This window comes from Gymnoscopelus braueri (genome assembly GCF_963280865.1).
Source record: "Gymnoscopelus braueri genome assembly, chromosome: 10".
Taxonomy (NCBI): domain Eukaryota; kingdom Metazoa; phylum Chordata; class Actinopteri; order Myctophiformes; family Myctophidae; genus Gymnoscopelus; species Gymnoscopelus braueri.
Window position 1 is genome coordinate 16,598,564 of NC_137611.1, and position 17,500 is coordinate 16,616,063.

Consider the following 17,500-nt stretch of genomic DNA (forward strand, 5'->3'; position numbering starts at 1 on the left):
TGTGTGTGTGTGTGTGTGTGTGTGTGTGTGTGTGTGTGTGTGTGTGTGTGCGTGCGTGCGTGCGTGCGTGCGTGCGTGCGTGCGTGCGTGCGTGCGTGCGTGCGTGCGTGCGTGCGTGCGTGCGTGCGTGCGTGCGCGTGTGTTGTGCGTTTGGCCTGGGAACATGGCCAAGATGGCTGCTTCCAGTGGTTCCTCCTCTTGTTGTTTAATTTAGAATCCATCCTCATTCTATCCATCTGATCATTTGGAAAAAATGCGTATCGCCAAAGCAGAGTCACCTGACTGTATACACAGTGGATGGGAGTCATTGGATGAGGCCTGGTCTGAATTAACAGCTAAATCAAATGGAGAGAGATAGAGAGAGAGAGAGAGAGAGAGAGAGAGAGAGAGATAGAGAAAGGTAGGGAGGGAGGGAGGGAGCAAGCAAGCAGGAATGCTCTCGTCTAGACGTCTCTCTTCCTCTCTCTCTCTCTCTCTCTCTCTCTCTCTCTCTCTCTCTCTCTCTCTCTCTCTCTCTCTCTCTCTCTTTCCGTGGCCTCCCTCTGTCACAGCACTCCAGACTTAACAGTATGATGTGGGTAGGTGTCTCTCTCTCTCTCTCTCTCTCTCACACACACACACACACACACACACACACACACACACACACACACACACACACACACACACACACACACACACACACACACACACACACACACACACACACACACACACACACACACACACACCACACACACACCACACACACACACCGCATTTATACAGTATGTGTGTCTGTGTGTCTGTATGTGTGTATAAAGAGAATAATGTTCATTGGCGAGCAACCTGACAACATTGTTTCCCTTGTGGGAGACAGCCTGTAGGAGTGAGTCTGCAACACGTGTGTCTGTCTGGGAGGGTGTTATTGTTTTGCCATCTTTCTCCATTTTGTAATGCTCACTGCCGCCACCTGTCTGTGATAATTGTCAGTGCAGAGGCTCATGGTAATAGTCACGGAGGATGTCCAGATTATTTCCCCCTCTCTTCAGATGAATATGTATAATTAATTGTGGCGTCCCTGCTTTGGGCAAACAAAAAAATCCCCACAATTTTCAATTTTTTATTTATTTATGGGACTCCCAAAATAGCAAAAAATAGCAGATTTACAAGCTCTGTTTTTGTTTGTATTTCTGTTTGTTTGCTGTTGTGGAGGGTTGTTGTTACAGAGGGCTGTTTCAGCAACAACAGCCCTCCATTTGACAATAACCACCCTACATGATGAGAACAACGGCAACCCTACACAACAGCACACAAACAGAAAAATAAATGGACGAATAAAACAAACATAAAACATAGCGCAAAACATTTATTATAGCATGAGCTCAAATAAACTGAAGGACTTGACCGTTGCAAAAAAAAACATTTCAATTTCCTGAGTCCTGATTCTGTGTTAGACTTGCATCTAGTGGATTCCAGGGACATTCCTTTAATTGGGAAGGTACTTTGTGCAGAGGAAATAATGACGTGAAGTGAGATCACTTTGAAGTTATACCACGTGAAGTGATAGAATCCCACACTGGCCTCGCTCTTCAAAACAAATCAAGAAATTAAATTGGAAAGGGATGAAATTGGTCCCCCCAGGGGGGAGGGTCTATACTTGGCGCCCTCCTTTTTCCCTCTACATCAAATCTCTTTGCCTCACATTGTGTCGCATTGAAGCTTGTAGATCTGCTATACACTCTCAGAGTTATGGAGGGGTCTTTGAAATTAAACACCTTGAGAACCACTGTGTGTACCTCAAAGTAACCTACTGTACGTACATTAATCCGTAAAACGTATGGATTTAGAGCATTGGTTTAGAACAGTGGTTCTCAAAAATAGCAGATATAAAAGCTCACAGCGCGTCACTTCATACCACGCTGCGAGCTTGTACATCTGCTATTTCTGAATTATATATATTTTTTTTATCTCGAAATTATTTGGAAAATGTTGAATACTTTTGATTTTTTTAACACAAATCTCCTCTTCTGGGGGTGGGGGTCCTCGGCAAAATACATATCAATTTGGGGGTCCTTGGCTTGAATAAGTTTGAGAACCAGTGCATCAAGCAGTATCTATTAACTACTGTAGCTCTCTCTCCCGCGGCCTGTAGGGGTTAATAATAAGTCATCAGTTTGAAGTGGCCCGCATGCCTCGGGTGTGTAGCACATAGACACACACACACACACACACACACACACACACACACACACACACACACACACACACACACAGACACACACACACACACACACACACACACACACACAGATGGTTGTCTGACCTTGTGTGAGAGAGAGAGAGAGAAGAGGAGACTGGTGGGCTTGCATTCATTCATTAGAGATGTGGTGAGTGTTGTTGTGATAGCCTCGAGCCCGTCTGGTTATTAGTGTGGGACTTTCTGCTTTGCATTTTTTGTGTGTGTGTGTGTGTGTGTGTGTGTGTGTGTGTGTGTGTGTGTGTGTGTGTGTGTGTGTGTGTGTGTGTGTGTGTGTGTGTGTGTGTGTGTGTGTGTGTGTGTGTGTGTGTGTGTGTGTGTGCACGTGTTGTGCTGGCAGTCTGACTGTTACTAGCTACCAGCAAAATAGTAAAGATAGAGGTATTTTCTAAGTCTACATGATGTTTTCTTTTATGGGAATATGAAAACGATTCCGTTAATTGCAGAGTGCGGTGGTAACAGAAACTTTCTATTGTCAAACCCAGCCATATACATGTACGTACATACAGTAGGCCTAATACATGTCACATTTGAGGCAATTGAGGGTCAAAGAACAGCACTGAATGAAGCTTATAATGCTGTGCTGGGTCCTTATTCCTAAACCCTCCAGACACACACACACACACACTCTCCTCCTTCACCCGTTTGTTGGCTCATTCACTCACACACCCACCCCTCCGTATCGATCCAGACAATCATCGATCTCTCCACCCTTCCATCTCTGCTCCACCCCCCCCCCTCCACCCCCTCCACCCCCTCCACCCCCTCCACCACTCATGTGACATAGAATTGTCTGCGGAAAACCACTGTTTACCCCAACGAGCACCGTACGTACATGTATACAAACATACAGATAAATATGCACACAGCAGTGGTGTAAAGTAGCTGAGTACATGTAGCCTACTCAAGTACTGTACTTAAGTACAATTCTGAGGTATTTGTACTTTACTTGAGTATTTCCAATTTTCAGTACTTTCACTTCTACTCCACTACATCTCAGAGGCAAATATTGTACTATTACAATTATTTGAAAACTTTAGTTACTAGTTACTTTGTAGATTTTGATTATTATTACAAAACATACATTAACCACTTCAGCCCTATATACCTTTCGGCCATTTGAAAATAGACGATCTACAAGCTCACAATGCGTCGCGATGCGACGCATTGTGAGCTTGTATTTTCAAAAGAATTGTATACAGTGCATTTGAAAACTTGTGAAATGGGACATTCTGCATAATGAGTACTTTCTACTTTTGGTATTTTAAGTACATTTTGATACCAATACTTTTATACTTTTACTCAAGTAAATTTTTAATACCAGACTTTTACTTGTAACAGAGTATTTCTACATTGCAGTATTGATACTTTTACTTATAAAATACTCATTATAAGTATTGTGCCCATGCACACAGCACCAAAGCAAAGGAATCTTACATTGTGCAATTTGTTGCTGTATTGTATTTTTTGTCTAAACTAAGTACACACAGTCTAAACATACAAACAGACATGTAAAGCAACGCCAGGCCACAGAGGAAGCGGTGTGTGTGTGTGTGTGTGTTGTGTGTGTTGTGTGTGTGTGTGTGTGTGTGTGTGTGTGTGTGTGTGTGTGTGTGTGTGTGTGTGTGTGTGTGTGTGTGTGTGTGTGTGTGTGTGTGTGTGCAGCTGTCACCTGTGAACAAACAGTGAGTGCTTAAATACTCATTACCTACCTCCAACAGCACCTCCTCCAGGAGGTTCATCTCCCCTGTGGGAGCTCTGTAACACAGCCAGATGCTGCGCGCACACTCACGCACACGCACGCGCACACGCACACACACGCGCACGCACACGCACACGCACACACACACACACAACGCACACACACACACACACACACACACCCACACACACACACACACACACACACACACACATACACACACACACACACACACACACAATGCCCATCCCTTACCTCGAAACTCACAATTGAGGCTCCTATCTTTCAAACTCTCTCTCTCTCACACACACACACACTCACACTTCTTTTCCTTTTTTTCGTAAATGAGTGTCACACAAAAGTAGTGAAAATAGCCGATCTACAAGCTCACAACATGTAGGGATGCGACACGTTGCAAGCTTGTAGATACTGTAAGCTATTTTCACTAATCTATTTTATTTTATTTTTTATATAATAATAAAAAAGGAACGGTTTTGGATATACAAGGTTTCCACCCGACAGGGTGTCTCCTGTGCAGGGTGTGGTGCTGGTGCTTACTGTTGTTTTGGGTATAATTTGTACGGATTGAACTACAAACCAGACATAATTATACTGTCCGTGCATTCAGGTGTTGTTGTTCACACACGTGTACACAAATATATATTTCACATTCTCACGAGCACACACTCTCTCCCTCCCTGTCCCACATACACTTTCTTCCCTTCTCTACCGTACATTCATAATCTGTCAATTTGGGGGTCACAACACACACACACACACACACACACACACACACACACACACACACACACACACACACACACACACACACACACACACACACACACACACACACACACACACACCTTCCTTCCTTTCAGCGTAATTCTTACCAGTGCGGCTGGTCCATTTTTCACATTGAGCTCCCATTAGGAGTAGAGTACAAGCCCTACAGACACAGCAGCACAGTGTAAAAATAGATTCTCTCTCTCTCTCTCTCTCTCTCTCTCTCTCTCTCTCTCTCTCTCTCTCTCTCTCTCTCTCTCTCTCTCTCTCTCTCTCTATCTGGGGCTTATAAACAAATGATTATTTGTCCTGTTTTCTTTCCTCCTCTTTCTCTCATAAACAGCCTATCTTTCTTCTGTCCTCCAGTTTGGAGCGAGGGAGATTGCGTGCGTACCATCGCTCACAGGCTAATCGATCTGACGTTCCTCTGTATGCAGCTTGCAGCAAATGGCAGCAGAGTGCATTTGTACCTGTGTGTGTGCCTGTGTGTGTGTGCCTTTGTGTGTGTGTGTGTGTGTGTGTGTGTGTGTGCGTGTGTGCGTGTGCGTGTGTGTGTGTGTGTGTGTGTGTGTGTGTGTGTGTGTGTGTGTGTGCCTTGGCGTGTGTGTGTGTGTGTGTGTGTGTGTGTGTGTGTGTGTGTGTGCGTGTGGGTGTGCGTGTGTGCGTGTGTGTACAGTATGTATTAACTTACTACAGAGTGAGTCTCAGGTGGCCCTGAGGGTGGGGCCGAGCGTCCGGTTGCGAAACGCTCTCTCAGCCGTCTTACAGTATGCAGTGGAATTCAATAATATCCCCAGCAGCATGCACTGCACTTTGTTTGATCTTTTATTCTGGGGAATATATTGTTCCTCAATCTCCAGTGAGAAATCACACTTTAAAGGCCCTTTATTTGTTATTTCATTCACACTCAACAATAACAGACCCAACACAATATTGCTGTACACCGCAAAATCCAGAGAGTTCAGAGTATGAAAATGGACCCAAGTGGTGCTGTGTGTGTGTGTGCGTGTACAACACTGGTGTACAATCCAACGTCCTTGACCCGAGCCTGCCTCTTAACATAGCGAGAGGCTAATTGAAGCTAGGCGGCTCTTAAAGGATGCCATTTCTCTCTTATCTGTCGATGCGGGTGTGTATACACTGAGAGCTTGTGTCCTGTGGAGTCTCCTGTTGAGGAAATTACACTGGAGATAACGGTGTTGTTACTATTGCTGCGTAGGTTCTTCTGTGTTTGTGTGAGAGAGAATCCAGGTTAGCCTGGCCTTTTGCCATACTGTAACTTTGTATCTCGACTTTCTCCCCTCCGCATGAATTTATTCTACAAATATTACTGTAAGGGTCACTTTTAGGCTGAGCTTGAAACAGAACGTACGAATGTAACACAGCATATCTGTATACTTTTTATTAACTTCAATTAGTTAAGATCAATTAAAACCACTGTCCACCCCTGTACTGTACAGACAGATTCACAAAGGTGTGTAGTAGCAGAGATGTGCAATACAATACAATACTACAATACAACACAATATACAAACATTCCCTTAAAAATATTTATGTATCCCCAAAATGTCTTTCGATTTACCTCATTTTTACCGTTCCTCACTTTGTCCAGCAGTCAGTGTGTGTCTTCTTTGTAAGCTCTGCCCAGCGCCATGCCAAGACCGTGTCAGCAATCATCTCCATCATCTCTAAAGATACTTGGGCTCAGAAAATGCTGAAAGAAATTCAGTCTATTATTATTACTGCTATAGTCTCATCAGCCCACGTCTCTCTGTGTGTGTGTCTCTCTCTCTCTCCTCAGTAACAAACTTCAACGATGGCTTGGAGGCCAGCTCGGACTCAGACGACGAGGACAAACTACACATCGTGGAGGAGGACAGCCTGCAGGAGCCCGAGGCTGCAGAGAAGGGAGACAAGAAGACCACAGCCAAGGACCGCAAGGACCACGATGCCACCGCCACAGTGTTAACCAACGGTTCCTGGAACGGAGGTGAGTTACCGAGGAAGCGGAGGATGGTGTTTGTTTGTGTATTACTAATGTGTGTATTACTATAATCGTGAGGTGTCAAATATCCCACAAGTATTTGTAGAACAGTGTTTTGCCAAAATAATTGGCAAGTATAGTAATACAGACATGTTTGTTTTTGTGTGTGTGTGTGTGTGTGTGTGTGTGTGTGTGTGTGTGTGTGTGTGTGTGTGTGTGTGTGTGTGTGTGTGTGTGTGTGTGTGTGTGTGTGTGTGTGTGTGTGTGTGTGTGTGTGTGTGTGTGTGTGAATGTCGGCGAACCTTTACGCTTTGACCGTTTATCCGCCAAAAATACATGCTAGTCTAGTAGCCATGCCTTGCATTTGGCTCCTGCAGATGCAGTTTGACAGGTGGACACGTTATCCACACAGCTGCATGCAAGTGGAACTAAAGCAGACTTATAGTGTGTCTATTGCAGTAGTTAACATTCTTTTTCTTTCAAGATTTATTTTTGGGCTTTTATGCCTTTATTGACAGGAAATGGGGGAGAGAGAGATGGGGAATGACATGCAGCAAAGGCTGTTGGGATCGGGACGCAAGGCTGGGTCAGGCTTCAATGAGCCTAGGTGCCTGGATCGCTACACCAGCGGTCCAGGGCAGTAGTCAACCTTTTTGAACTTGTATGTATTTGCCGGTGGACCCCAATCTGAAAATGTTTTGTGCCAGGGACCCCCAGAAGAGAAGATTTATGAAATAAAAAATAAAAAACATTTTAGATATTTTTCAAAAAATCTCAAAAATAGAAGAAGATCTGCAATTTTATAAATAGACAACGTATAATTGGATAAAGTGGTCCATGATTCTCAATGGGTCAAGCTGATAGCAGGATTTGACAGTATAGACACTGTAAAAGTGGGTCATGTATTCCTGTATCTGAGCTGCATGTACGCACACATAGACACAAAATGCTCTCACACACACACACATACACACACGCGTGTGAGCACAAAATAAACACTTTCTTCACAGTGAGTGTAAATGAGCTAGCAGCAGGAGTCAGCAGAGAGGCATCATAGTCTGATATGATGTGACTTTTTCAGATCAAAAGAAAGAGAGAGAGAGCGAAGGAGGGCACACCTTACTGTATAAAGACGAACGTGCGCTCGCACACACTCTAAATATACCAATTTTGCTGCAATCAATATACAGTAGAGTTATCTTCACTGGAAGTAAATATATGTACGTTTCTTTATCAATACAAGCCTACTGTATACTGTATAGCAGGGGTCTTCAACAGGGGGTCCGGGACCCCTGGGGGGTCCTCAGAGTTACTATAGGGGGCCGCCAAATCTTTGAGTGATATGATCATGTTTTTTACATTAACCACTTGAACCCTAGCATCCCTATTCTGAGAAGAACATTAGCCAAAAATAGCAGATCTACAAGCTCACAATGCCTCGCAGCGCGAGGCGTTGTGAGATTGTAGATCTGCTATTTTTGGCAAAGAGGTTTGGTGTAGAGGGGAAAAAGGAGCAGACTAAGTATTGACGGTTCAAGTGGTTAAATGTCTGAAAATGCACATTAATCCAACATACACTGATGATTGTGCAAATGAAAATGTTTAATCTGCAACACAATTTTATACAATATGTAGTGGGGGTCCCTGCTGCTTCATCTCTCTCTCAGCTAAGGGGTCCTTGGCCTGAAAACGTTGAAAACAACATTGAAAAACCCTGCTGTATAGTGTACAGTACATGTACCGTATGTGGTGTACACAATGTACCTGATATGCAAACATCTGCACTGTTGATGATGGGTACTGTAGTTTCTTCAGACGCCCTTGAACGTAGGATGGAAGACAGTCACTGTGACTGTGTTTATATGATGAGCTTACATTTCATATCACACACCATATTTTATTTTATGTTTATTAAATGATTAAAGTTATTGGTTTCATTAATTGTTGCAGACCTACTGCACTGGGCTGTGTGCGGTGTGCTGTGTCTTTGTTTTTAATGAAGCCAATGAGAGAGAGTGGATGAGCTGTGCAGGGATGTTACTGATGGGTGGAGTCCATTACTGTGCTGGGATGTCGAGGTTGATGGGTGGGGTCCATTACTGTCTGGATTTCATTTGCCCACTGTTGGCGCCACATGCCTCCCAGTGCACAGCGGATTATCATATAAATGTGTGTGTGTGTGTGTGTGTGTGTGTGTGTGTGTGTGTGTGTGTGTGTGTGTGTGTGTGTGTGTGTGTGTGTGTGTGTGTGTGTGTGTGTGTGTGTGTACGTCTGTGCATGTTTGAAAGCATAATTCTACTGTTGCACTGTTGGATCAGCAACAGTACACAGAAATGTGGTACATCTGTGCGCGTGCGTGTGCGTGTGTGTACCTTTTCTCTCTCTCTCTGATCACATTAATTCTACCATCTCCTCTTCACCCTTGGGGGCTACAACCCTGCCTGCGACACAGCCAGATGTTTTATTCACACACACACACACGCACACAAACATGCACATGCACACGCACACGAACACGCACGCACGCACACACGCACACACGCACACACACACATTTTATTATCCCTCAAAGACACCGCTTGCACTCTCCCCCACTGTCATAATCAGTCTCAGTCTCTGATAGTACTTAGTGATGAGCATCATTGTCAGTGTCAGGTTTCGCTGTCGTGTCCACCTCATTACAGTGAACCACTTTCATCACAACCAGGATTCTACAGTATGTGTAACAGTTTCAGGGTAGAAAAGTGGTGTGCTCTTCAAGTTTCGCTTACAGTTTACTTGTAAGCATGTATGTTTGTATGTATGCATGCATGCATGCACGTACAGTATGTATGTATGTATGTATGTATGTATGTATGTATGTATGTATGTATGTATGTATGTATGTATGTATGTATGTATGTATGTATGTATGTATGTATGTATGTATGTATGTATGAATACATGTATGTCTCCACAGTAGTACACCAATCACAGCTCTACGTTGCTACGTCTGATGGTCAAAATTCAATTTCTCCCCGGAGCAAGGACTATATAAGCTCAATGGTAAAACATGCATGGGGGACTGGGATTTCAATCCGGATTGTGACATGAAAGTTACAAATTGTAGCTTTAATGTGACCCTGGTATTGACAACTGGACTGTAGTTGTTAATACTGTATGCATCTAAGAATATATACAGTACATTGAGGGCGTCACCACACTAGTCATCATGCCCACAAGCTGGCAGTTTGTCGATGCAGGGAAGGGGTGAGCTAAAAATACTGACACAGCTGAATATCACCTTATTATTTTTTCACAATTCTATGTTATTATCCAGCCTTTGTATTGATAGTGTATGTATCCAGCTTTAAGTTCTACAGCACTATGCTGCAGACATTTTTCTCTGTAAATCTATCACTCACGCAACTGTTATTTCCCCATAGCCCACAGGGACAAAATTACTAGAACTACATCTAATTAGATAAGAGGGGAATCCTTGGAGGGAGGGGGGAATCCTGCCCAGCTAAAATACTATTTAAATATAGTCATATAAATAATAATATAATATACATAATATAAAATTAAAATGTATTCATAAAAAAAAAGGTACATGCTTTAATGTTATACAATACAGAATGACTTTCATTCACAAACTGCGCAGGTCTATTCTTACTGTACCTAACTAACTATCGATACCTGAAGATTGGACAGGGAGACCACGTCATTATTAGATTCTATGTCTTGTTTTTAAGCCCCAGGAGTCATGGGTAATTTGTGTGTAGTTTGTTATTAATGCAACCTTCTGTTTTCCTTCTGCTCGGATCTGTCAAATTGAACACACCACACATGTGAGTTTGTATTATTGATAGGGACAGATGCACATTGGCAAACTGAACACAGTTATGATCAGATGTGTACCATAGTGTTTGTGGCTTACACTAATATTCTACACCTGTAGGCTGTCCCAAATGAAATAATATATCATATATAGTATAATGCATCCTCTTCTTCAATACAAAATGATCAGTATGTACTAAGAAATCATTCTCTGCTAAGTTTCAGCAGTGTATTATTTTTTGACATTTTGTAGGTGTTTGATTTGACCTGTATGACTCTGTTAGGGGTGTGCCGATATATCGTCCCGCGATATATCGCGATACGTTTTCGTGACGATATGTATCGTTTTGGAAAAAGAAAATCGTTAAAAAAAAAAAATGCAAACAGCCCCGAGGTGAAAAGGGTGACAACATGTTTTTTTTTTTCGGGTCAGGTGTCACACTATTGCCCTATTTGGATTCAAAACGGCTATTGTAGCTGAAAAGCTACAAGTTTGCGTCTGAATAATGCAAAAACAGAATTATTTGTTTGCATTTTTTCTCCCCCATATATTTTCATAATAAAAAAGTGCGTATCGTATCGAAATCGTATCGAAGTTGTGAGCCAAATATCGTATCGTATCGTTTGGTGAAATTAGTGTATCGGCACACCCCTAGACTCTGTCCTTGAGCTCTGTGGTTCACAACCCACACCATGAGAAAGGCATGCGTTTGGGTTTGCTTGTTGGCGGTCCTGGCACTAAACGTTTCCCATGCTGCAGGGATCATTAGGAAAAGAAACCAGCTTGATTTTGGATCGCTGCCTAGATGCAGCGTATACTATAGACTATGTAGAGTACGTATATGAGCTGGCCACTTAACCTTGTGCTCTTGAGCGTCACTCACTCACAATCTGTTCTGACAGCAAGGCCAACAGGACTGTTTGTTTTCACCTCAGCGCCAGTTAGTTGCAGCCAAGTAGAAAGACCATGAGGACGACCAGAATGTGAAATTTCACTCAAGGCTGTTTTTTTTTCTTCTTCTTTTTTTTTAAATGCAGCTGAAGAAAGCCTTACATGGTGTGTGTGCTTCCAGTGAGCTCCCTTTATTTTTTTCTCTCTCTCTTCCCGTCTCCTCCTTTCTTCTGTTTTATGTGCGCCCCTTAACCAAAAGACTCTGTTAAGGCTCTCTTTTAGTCCTTTCTCCATCTTTCCCCTGTCCTCTTTCTGTTTCTCTTATTGACTTGAAAGCCAGCTAAAACTTCACGAAAGCCTTATTAGCGTCATTTACAGATCATTGAACGACCATGTCGTATGACAAAAATGACACATTTTCAAGTGTTGTTGCATCATTGAGTTCTGGAATATGTCACCTGAAATTGTCATTTTATTGCTCTCTTCTGCTTTATCTTTCATAACATAGCAGGCTGTAGTTCCAAATATAACTCTATGTGGGTTTATTAGCTCCACCCGTGCGTAATAGCTCACGTTGAGTATGTTCACCGGGGATACACTCTTGTGCCGGCATGCGGACGTGTTTTGTCATTTGCGTTTGGTACTTGCGTGAAGTATAAGTATAACGTATAATTTAGGCTTTAGTAAATATGAGCACCGCCTCACTGCCACTGGACACTTCAACCTGTGCTGTGTAACGGTGTCCCTCAACATATAGTCTGGTGATTTTATTTGATGCACGTCTATAATGCATGCCACTGGTTTGATTTTAGCACAGGTGGACACTCTTTGATTAGACTGATTATGTATTAGATCCAGCCTACGGATGGAACAGAGACGGAGTTGAGCCAGATCTGAAGTACGGTAGCTTTACCGTTTCTCTCTCCGTCCTCTCTCTCTCTACACTATCATATTCTCTACTCTACTATTATGATTGCGTTATTGCTTTGATGACACATGCTAATACATTAATTCCAGTGTCATATACGCAACATCATATAAGTGACATTAACTTCAGCCTTCATTGAGCTAACAGGAGCATGAAGGATATACGGGGTGGAGGGACATTAACCACTTAAACCCCAGCATTCGTATTGTAGCGCAGCGACGCATTGCGTACTTGCCGATCAGCTATTTTCCCGCGAAAGCTTTCCCCACAATTACAGAAAAGAAAAGAAAACAGAAAAGACACTAGTATAGAGCCCTGAGGGACTTAGCTCCGCTCAACCATATGGGGTTTAAGTGGTTAAACATTGAGGGACAATATTCCTAATGGGCCGTCTTGTTTTACCGTTATGACATTCTGCCAGTGCCAGGGGAGATACAACAGGCGTCCAACAACAAGAACCGTTGTGCTTCATGAAGCAGTATTTCTGAAGTTGGATGAGAATAGTGTGACAGTGTTCCAGCCAGATCTGTGCTAGCCTGCTGCAACCCTCCTGATTTCGTGTATAAAGGGGCGTGTGTATAGAGCCGGCGAGAGACGGCGCCTGATCCCATTGGTTCACCGATCTGTCCGTCAACCCCCGCCCCGTTAACACAACATTACGAGCGACGCCCACTGCACTCTGGTTGGTTGGGAAATGAAACACTTCCTCATACCCAGTACAGGCTATAGTTGGGCCAGGCTTTTATTTTTTAGCAAAACTAAGCAATAAAAGCCTGGAGATCGAGGCTAGATCTGTGCCAAAACAGCCCGCCATCAGCTTCACCTCACAATGCTGACAGCTCAGCTGGCCCCGAGGCTGCAGCTCCCATCTCCTCCTCACTGTCTTGATATGGTCACCTAGCCATGGCATTCTTCAGCCCGATTTATACTTAGTTGCGCACCGGGTGTTGCGCAACCAAAAATAGCCGATCTGCAAGCTCACCAACACACATTGTGAGCTTGTAGATCGGCTATTTCCGGCGCATGACACCCGCACACAACTAAGTTTAACTCAGGCTTTTCCTGCTGAGGTCACCAACGTGCACTCTCTACAATGCACTGATCAAGCAGACAGGCTCACCCTGTGAACAGCACTGTTAGTGTGTGTTGGTCCCAGGATGTTTCTGTGAAGACATGTTGGAGCGTTGCTCTGAGCGCTTTAAGAACACAGCGTTGGACAGTCAACTCAATTCAAATCAACTCAACTGCACTCAACTTTGTGGTACACCATTGCAGTTTCAAGAAAGAAGGAAAGAAACAGAGAAATTAACAAAAAGAAAAACAGGTCAGATTTGTCAATATGAGCTGTATGAAATAAATAAGGTGCGTGACATATAATATATAGGGTGCATAGTTAAAAAATAACATTCGAATTATATAAATAGCAGCAAAATAACAGCATAAGGCACCTGGTTTAAAAGAAAATATCAATTAAGCGATGGCTATTCAAAAATAGCAGATATACAAGCTCACAGCACGACACTTCGTGCTGCACTGCGAGCTTGTGCATATGCTATTTTGGATTTTTTTTTTATCTTGAAAGTGTGAGAAATACTGATATAGAAGGCATTTGTGGAATCGGTCTAAGGTCTTCATGGGTTAGAATAGCAGCAGATATAATAATTACAAACATGACAAGCGTGTAGTATACAGAGTAATATTGTAGAGAATCTCCAGTTGCTCCGTGTGTGAGGGCTGTTGGACGTTTTTGATCATTCATGGAACCAACAGTGTGAGTCGACCACTGTCAGGCCCTCTTCCTGCCACGTTACCATGTCTGTGCATCAGGTGTGTCGAACGCTCCGTCTCCCAGAATGTCATTTCCTGCTGTGCTCTTCCATGACCCAAATCTCCCCAGGATCACAATCTGGAGATCATTATCACATTTTTCTCTCTGCTGTTCATTGAGATGAACGGGACATTTAATTTAGTGGAGCTTGCCTGTAACGCTACCAAGCTTCTCATGGTGCGGTGGTATAGCATATAAGTATTTCATTTAATGTTTGGCTTTAGGGGACAACAGTCATGCGTTTTGACTTCAACAAACAACTTCTAATAAATATTTAAAAATAATTTGGTGTTGTTCTCCTTTGTATGACGATTAAATGTAATTTTTGGGGCTTTTATGAGCCTTTATTTGATAGATAATGGAAAGAGACAGGAAATATGATTTGAGAGTAGGGGAGTGACTTGCGGCAAAGGTCCGTCCGGCCGGGAATCAAACCGGGTACTCGCTGTCAGGCACTAGAGCTCATGTGATACGCACCCTAACCACTTGGCTATCAGGTCTCTCTGTATCCCCAATTTAAAACAACACTCCATGGTCAGAGATCAGTGCACTTCTTTCAGTTCTCATATGCTTTTTTGTATCAAAGAAATGGCCACTGTTATTATTTCACCAGCATGTCTATCTTCTCCGGCAACTTTGTTACCAATGTGTCATGTCTGCGATAGCCTTTTGAAGGCAGGCTTATTATCCCTAACACATTGTTCTACATTCATTTGTTTGTGTGCAGCAGCCTCTGTTGCAAAGACTACAGTCAGTGTGAGAAGAGACTTAACGAGCTCCTCTAATGACATCGTATGATGTCTTGCATGAAAGGATTAATCCAGGGGAATATTAATGCCACCTTGTGTTCATGCTCCATGTTGGGCTATAAAAGAGTGCTGAGAAAATGACCACACACACACACACAAAGCCTAATGTTTTGGCCTTAACCAGTCTTAAACCCTATACATCGGCTCTGTCGGGCGGAAACCTCATATGTCCAAAACAAATTCAAAAATAGCCATAGCAAATAGCAAATTCAAAAATAGCAAAAGTAGCAGATCGACAAGCTCAACCTCGCGACGCGTTTCGAGCTTGCGGATCTGCTACTTTTGATACTTTTATGTGAGGCTGCGTTAATTTACGCAAAGACACAAGAAGTTAAATTATGGAGATAAGAGGTTTCTGCCCGACAGCAACAATATACTTCGTTGACCGAGGTCCCCCAGGGGAAGTATAGACGTCCCCTCCCCCCCCCCCCACCTCTACGTCAAATCTATTCACCAAAAATAGCAGATATACAAGCTCACAACGCGCTGCGTATAGATCTGATATTTCCGCTGAACTGTGTAATGCTTACAAGTATTCCATGTGTTCTAGTTTATCGCGAGTGGAATTTTATCACAGTCACTACAGTAAATTGTATATAGGCGTGGCAGGGATAGAAAGCTGATAAAGGACATTCCACGGGCTACATTATGCAGTGCTGTTTCCCTTGGCTGCATTACATTATAAGATAAGATGAACCTTTATTTTCCCAGAGGGAAATGCAGGTGTCTGCAGCTGCAGTGAGAATCAAATACAGGAGAGGTAACAGGTAAGAACCAAACCAAGATAAATAACAATACGATAAACATGAAATAAAATAAATAATAATAATATGTGGCAGAGTACATCCTAGTCCAGTGGTTCTCAACTTGTGGATCGGGGACCCCTCACATGATTTTTTAAGACCTTTTTAATACCTCAAAAAAAGAAAGAAGACAGAAATAAAAAAAGTACTGAAGTACTGTACTTAAGTACCATTTTTAATATTTACAATTTTCAATACTTTACTTTTACTTCTATTCCACTACATCTCAGAAGCAAATATTGTACTTTTACTCCACTACAATTATTTGAAAACATGAATTACTAGTAACTTTACAGTAACTGTACATTTAAATTATTATTGCGAAACATACACTGGGACATACTGCATAATGACTACTTTTAGTATATTTTGATGGCAATACTTTTGTACTCTTGCTCAAGTACATTTGGAACACTGGACTGTTACTTGTAATGTATTTCTACATGGTAGCATTGATACTTTTACGTAAGTAAAATAATTTAGTACTTTTTCCACCACTGGGCGTGGTTGTGGAGCCTGATAAGGCTACTGGGACAAAGGACTGGCCCTATAGTGGCTTTGTGGAGTGCTGAGGAGGATGAGTCAGACTGTGACTGAACGTTCTCCTCATCTTCACTATAGCTCATAATAGGATGAGAGGGGTTCTCCAGGATAGATAGCGTCCCCTTGTGACTGCTCCAGGGGTGGGCTTTAGCCCCCCCTGGTGAAGGCTTAGCCCCCCTAAGCCCCCCCTCCCCACACACCCAATTGTGTTGAAAAGTATTTATGGAATAAATACATTAAAATATATATATATATAAATATGTGAAAGACAATTGACTGACATCTATGTAAACCATACTATAAAATCATACTTTTTATTTACGGAATGATGGATAATGCTGATAAATGATCTTTGCTACGTGTTGTAGGATCATTGATTCTCTGTTTGTTAGTATTAGTATTATTCATTATTGTTTGTTGCCAAAATTCATTAGCCCCTGCTCTAAAAAAGCCAGCCTCAATCACAATTCTCTGGAGCCGTCACTGCTCGGATGTCAGTGGAACTCAACTTGAGCTTTGGAGGAGAACTACATTGTGTTGTTTTGATAGATTGCATAATTGTCCTGGGGACAGTTGGGGGCAGAAAATCTATTACTGAATCTCTTTCCAATAGCGTGTGTAATCGCTGTTTTCTTTTCTTTTTCTTTTTTCTTTTCTGCTAAACTGGCCAAATTTAGTCAAGCAAGGAATATGCATTTACTTGCACTTGGAAAGTAGTTTTGAAACATGAGGCGCTCTTTGTTCTAACCGTAGCATACTGAAGCTAAGTAATGAAAGAGAGCTTTGAAAACATCACTGTAATGGCTTATATCATATGTATTATACACTTAGGAGGTACACACATACAGTAAGTAATTTGACAGCTCTTTACTCACACTATCTGTACACTATTTGAAGTTCTACGTAACGCCACTGTATTTGACGCTGTTTAGTCACTAACGACTTTAACCCTGGCTATTTTGCGTAATTATGCAAGATTTGCTGCTCTATCATTTACACATACGCATGCACACATGCACACATGCACGCACACACACATGCACACACACACACACACACACACACACACACACACACACACACACACACACACACACACACACACACACACACACACACACACACACACACACACACACACACACACACACACACACACACATGGTA

At 42.6% G+C, this 17,500-nt stretch overlaps 1 protein-coding gene across 1 annotated transcript in view; it reads left to right on the plus strand.

The window, feature by feature from the left end:
- The window catches only part of LOC308093390 (zinc finger E-box-binding homeobox 1-like), a gene marked incomplete at both ends in the record, with an annotated part of 85,312 nt that overhangs the window by 51,443 nt on the left and 16,369 nt on the right, over positions 1-17,500 (plus strand). The window contains one exon of the mRNA XM_080439726.1: positions 6,529-6,717. Within this exon, the coding sequence (XP_080295852.1) occupies positions 6,529-6,717 (189 nt within the window). The remainder of the gene's footprint in view (positions 1-6,528; positions 6,718-17,500) is intronic.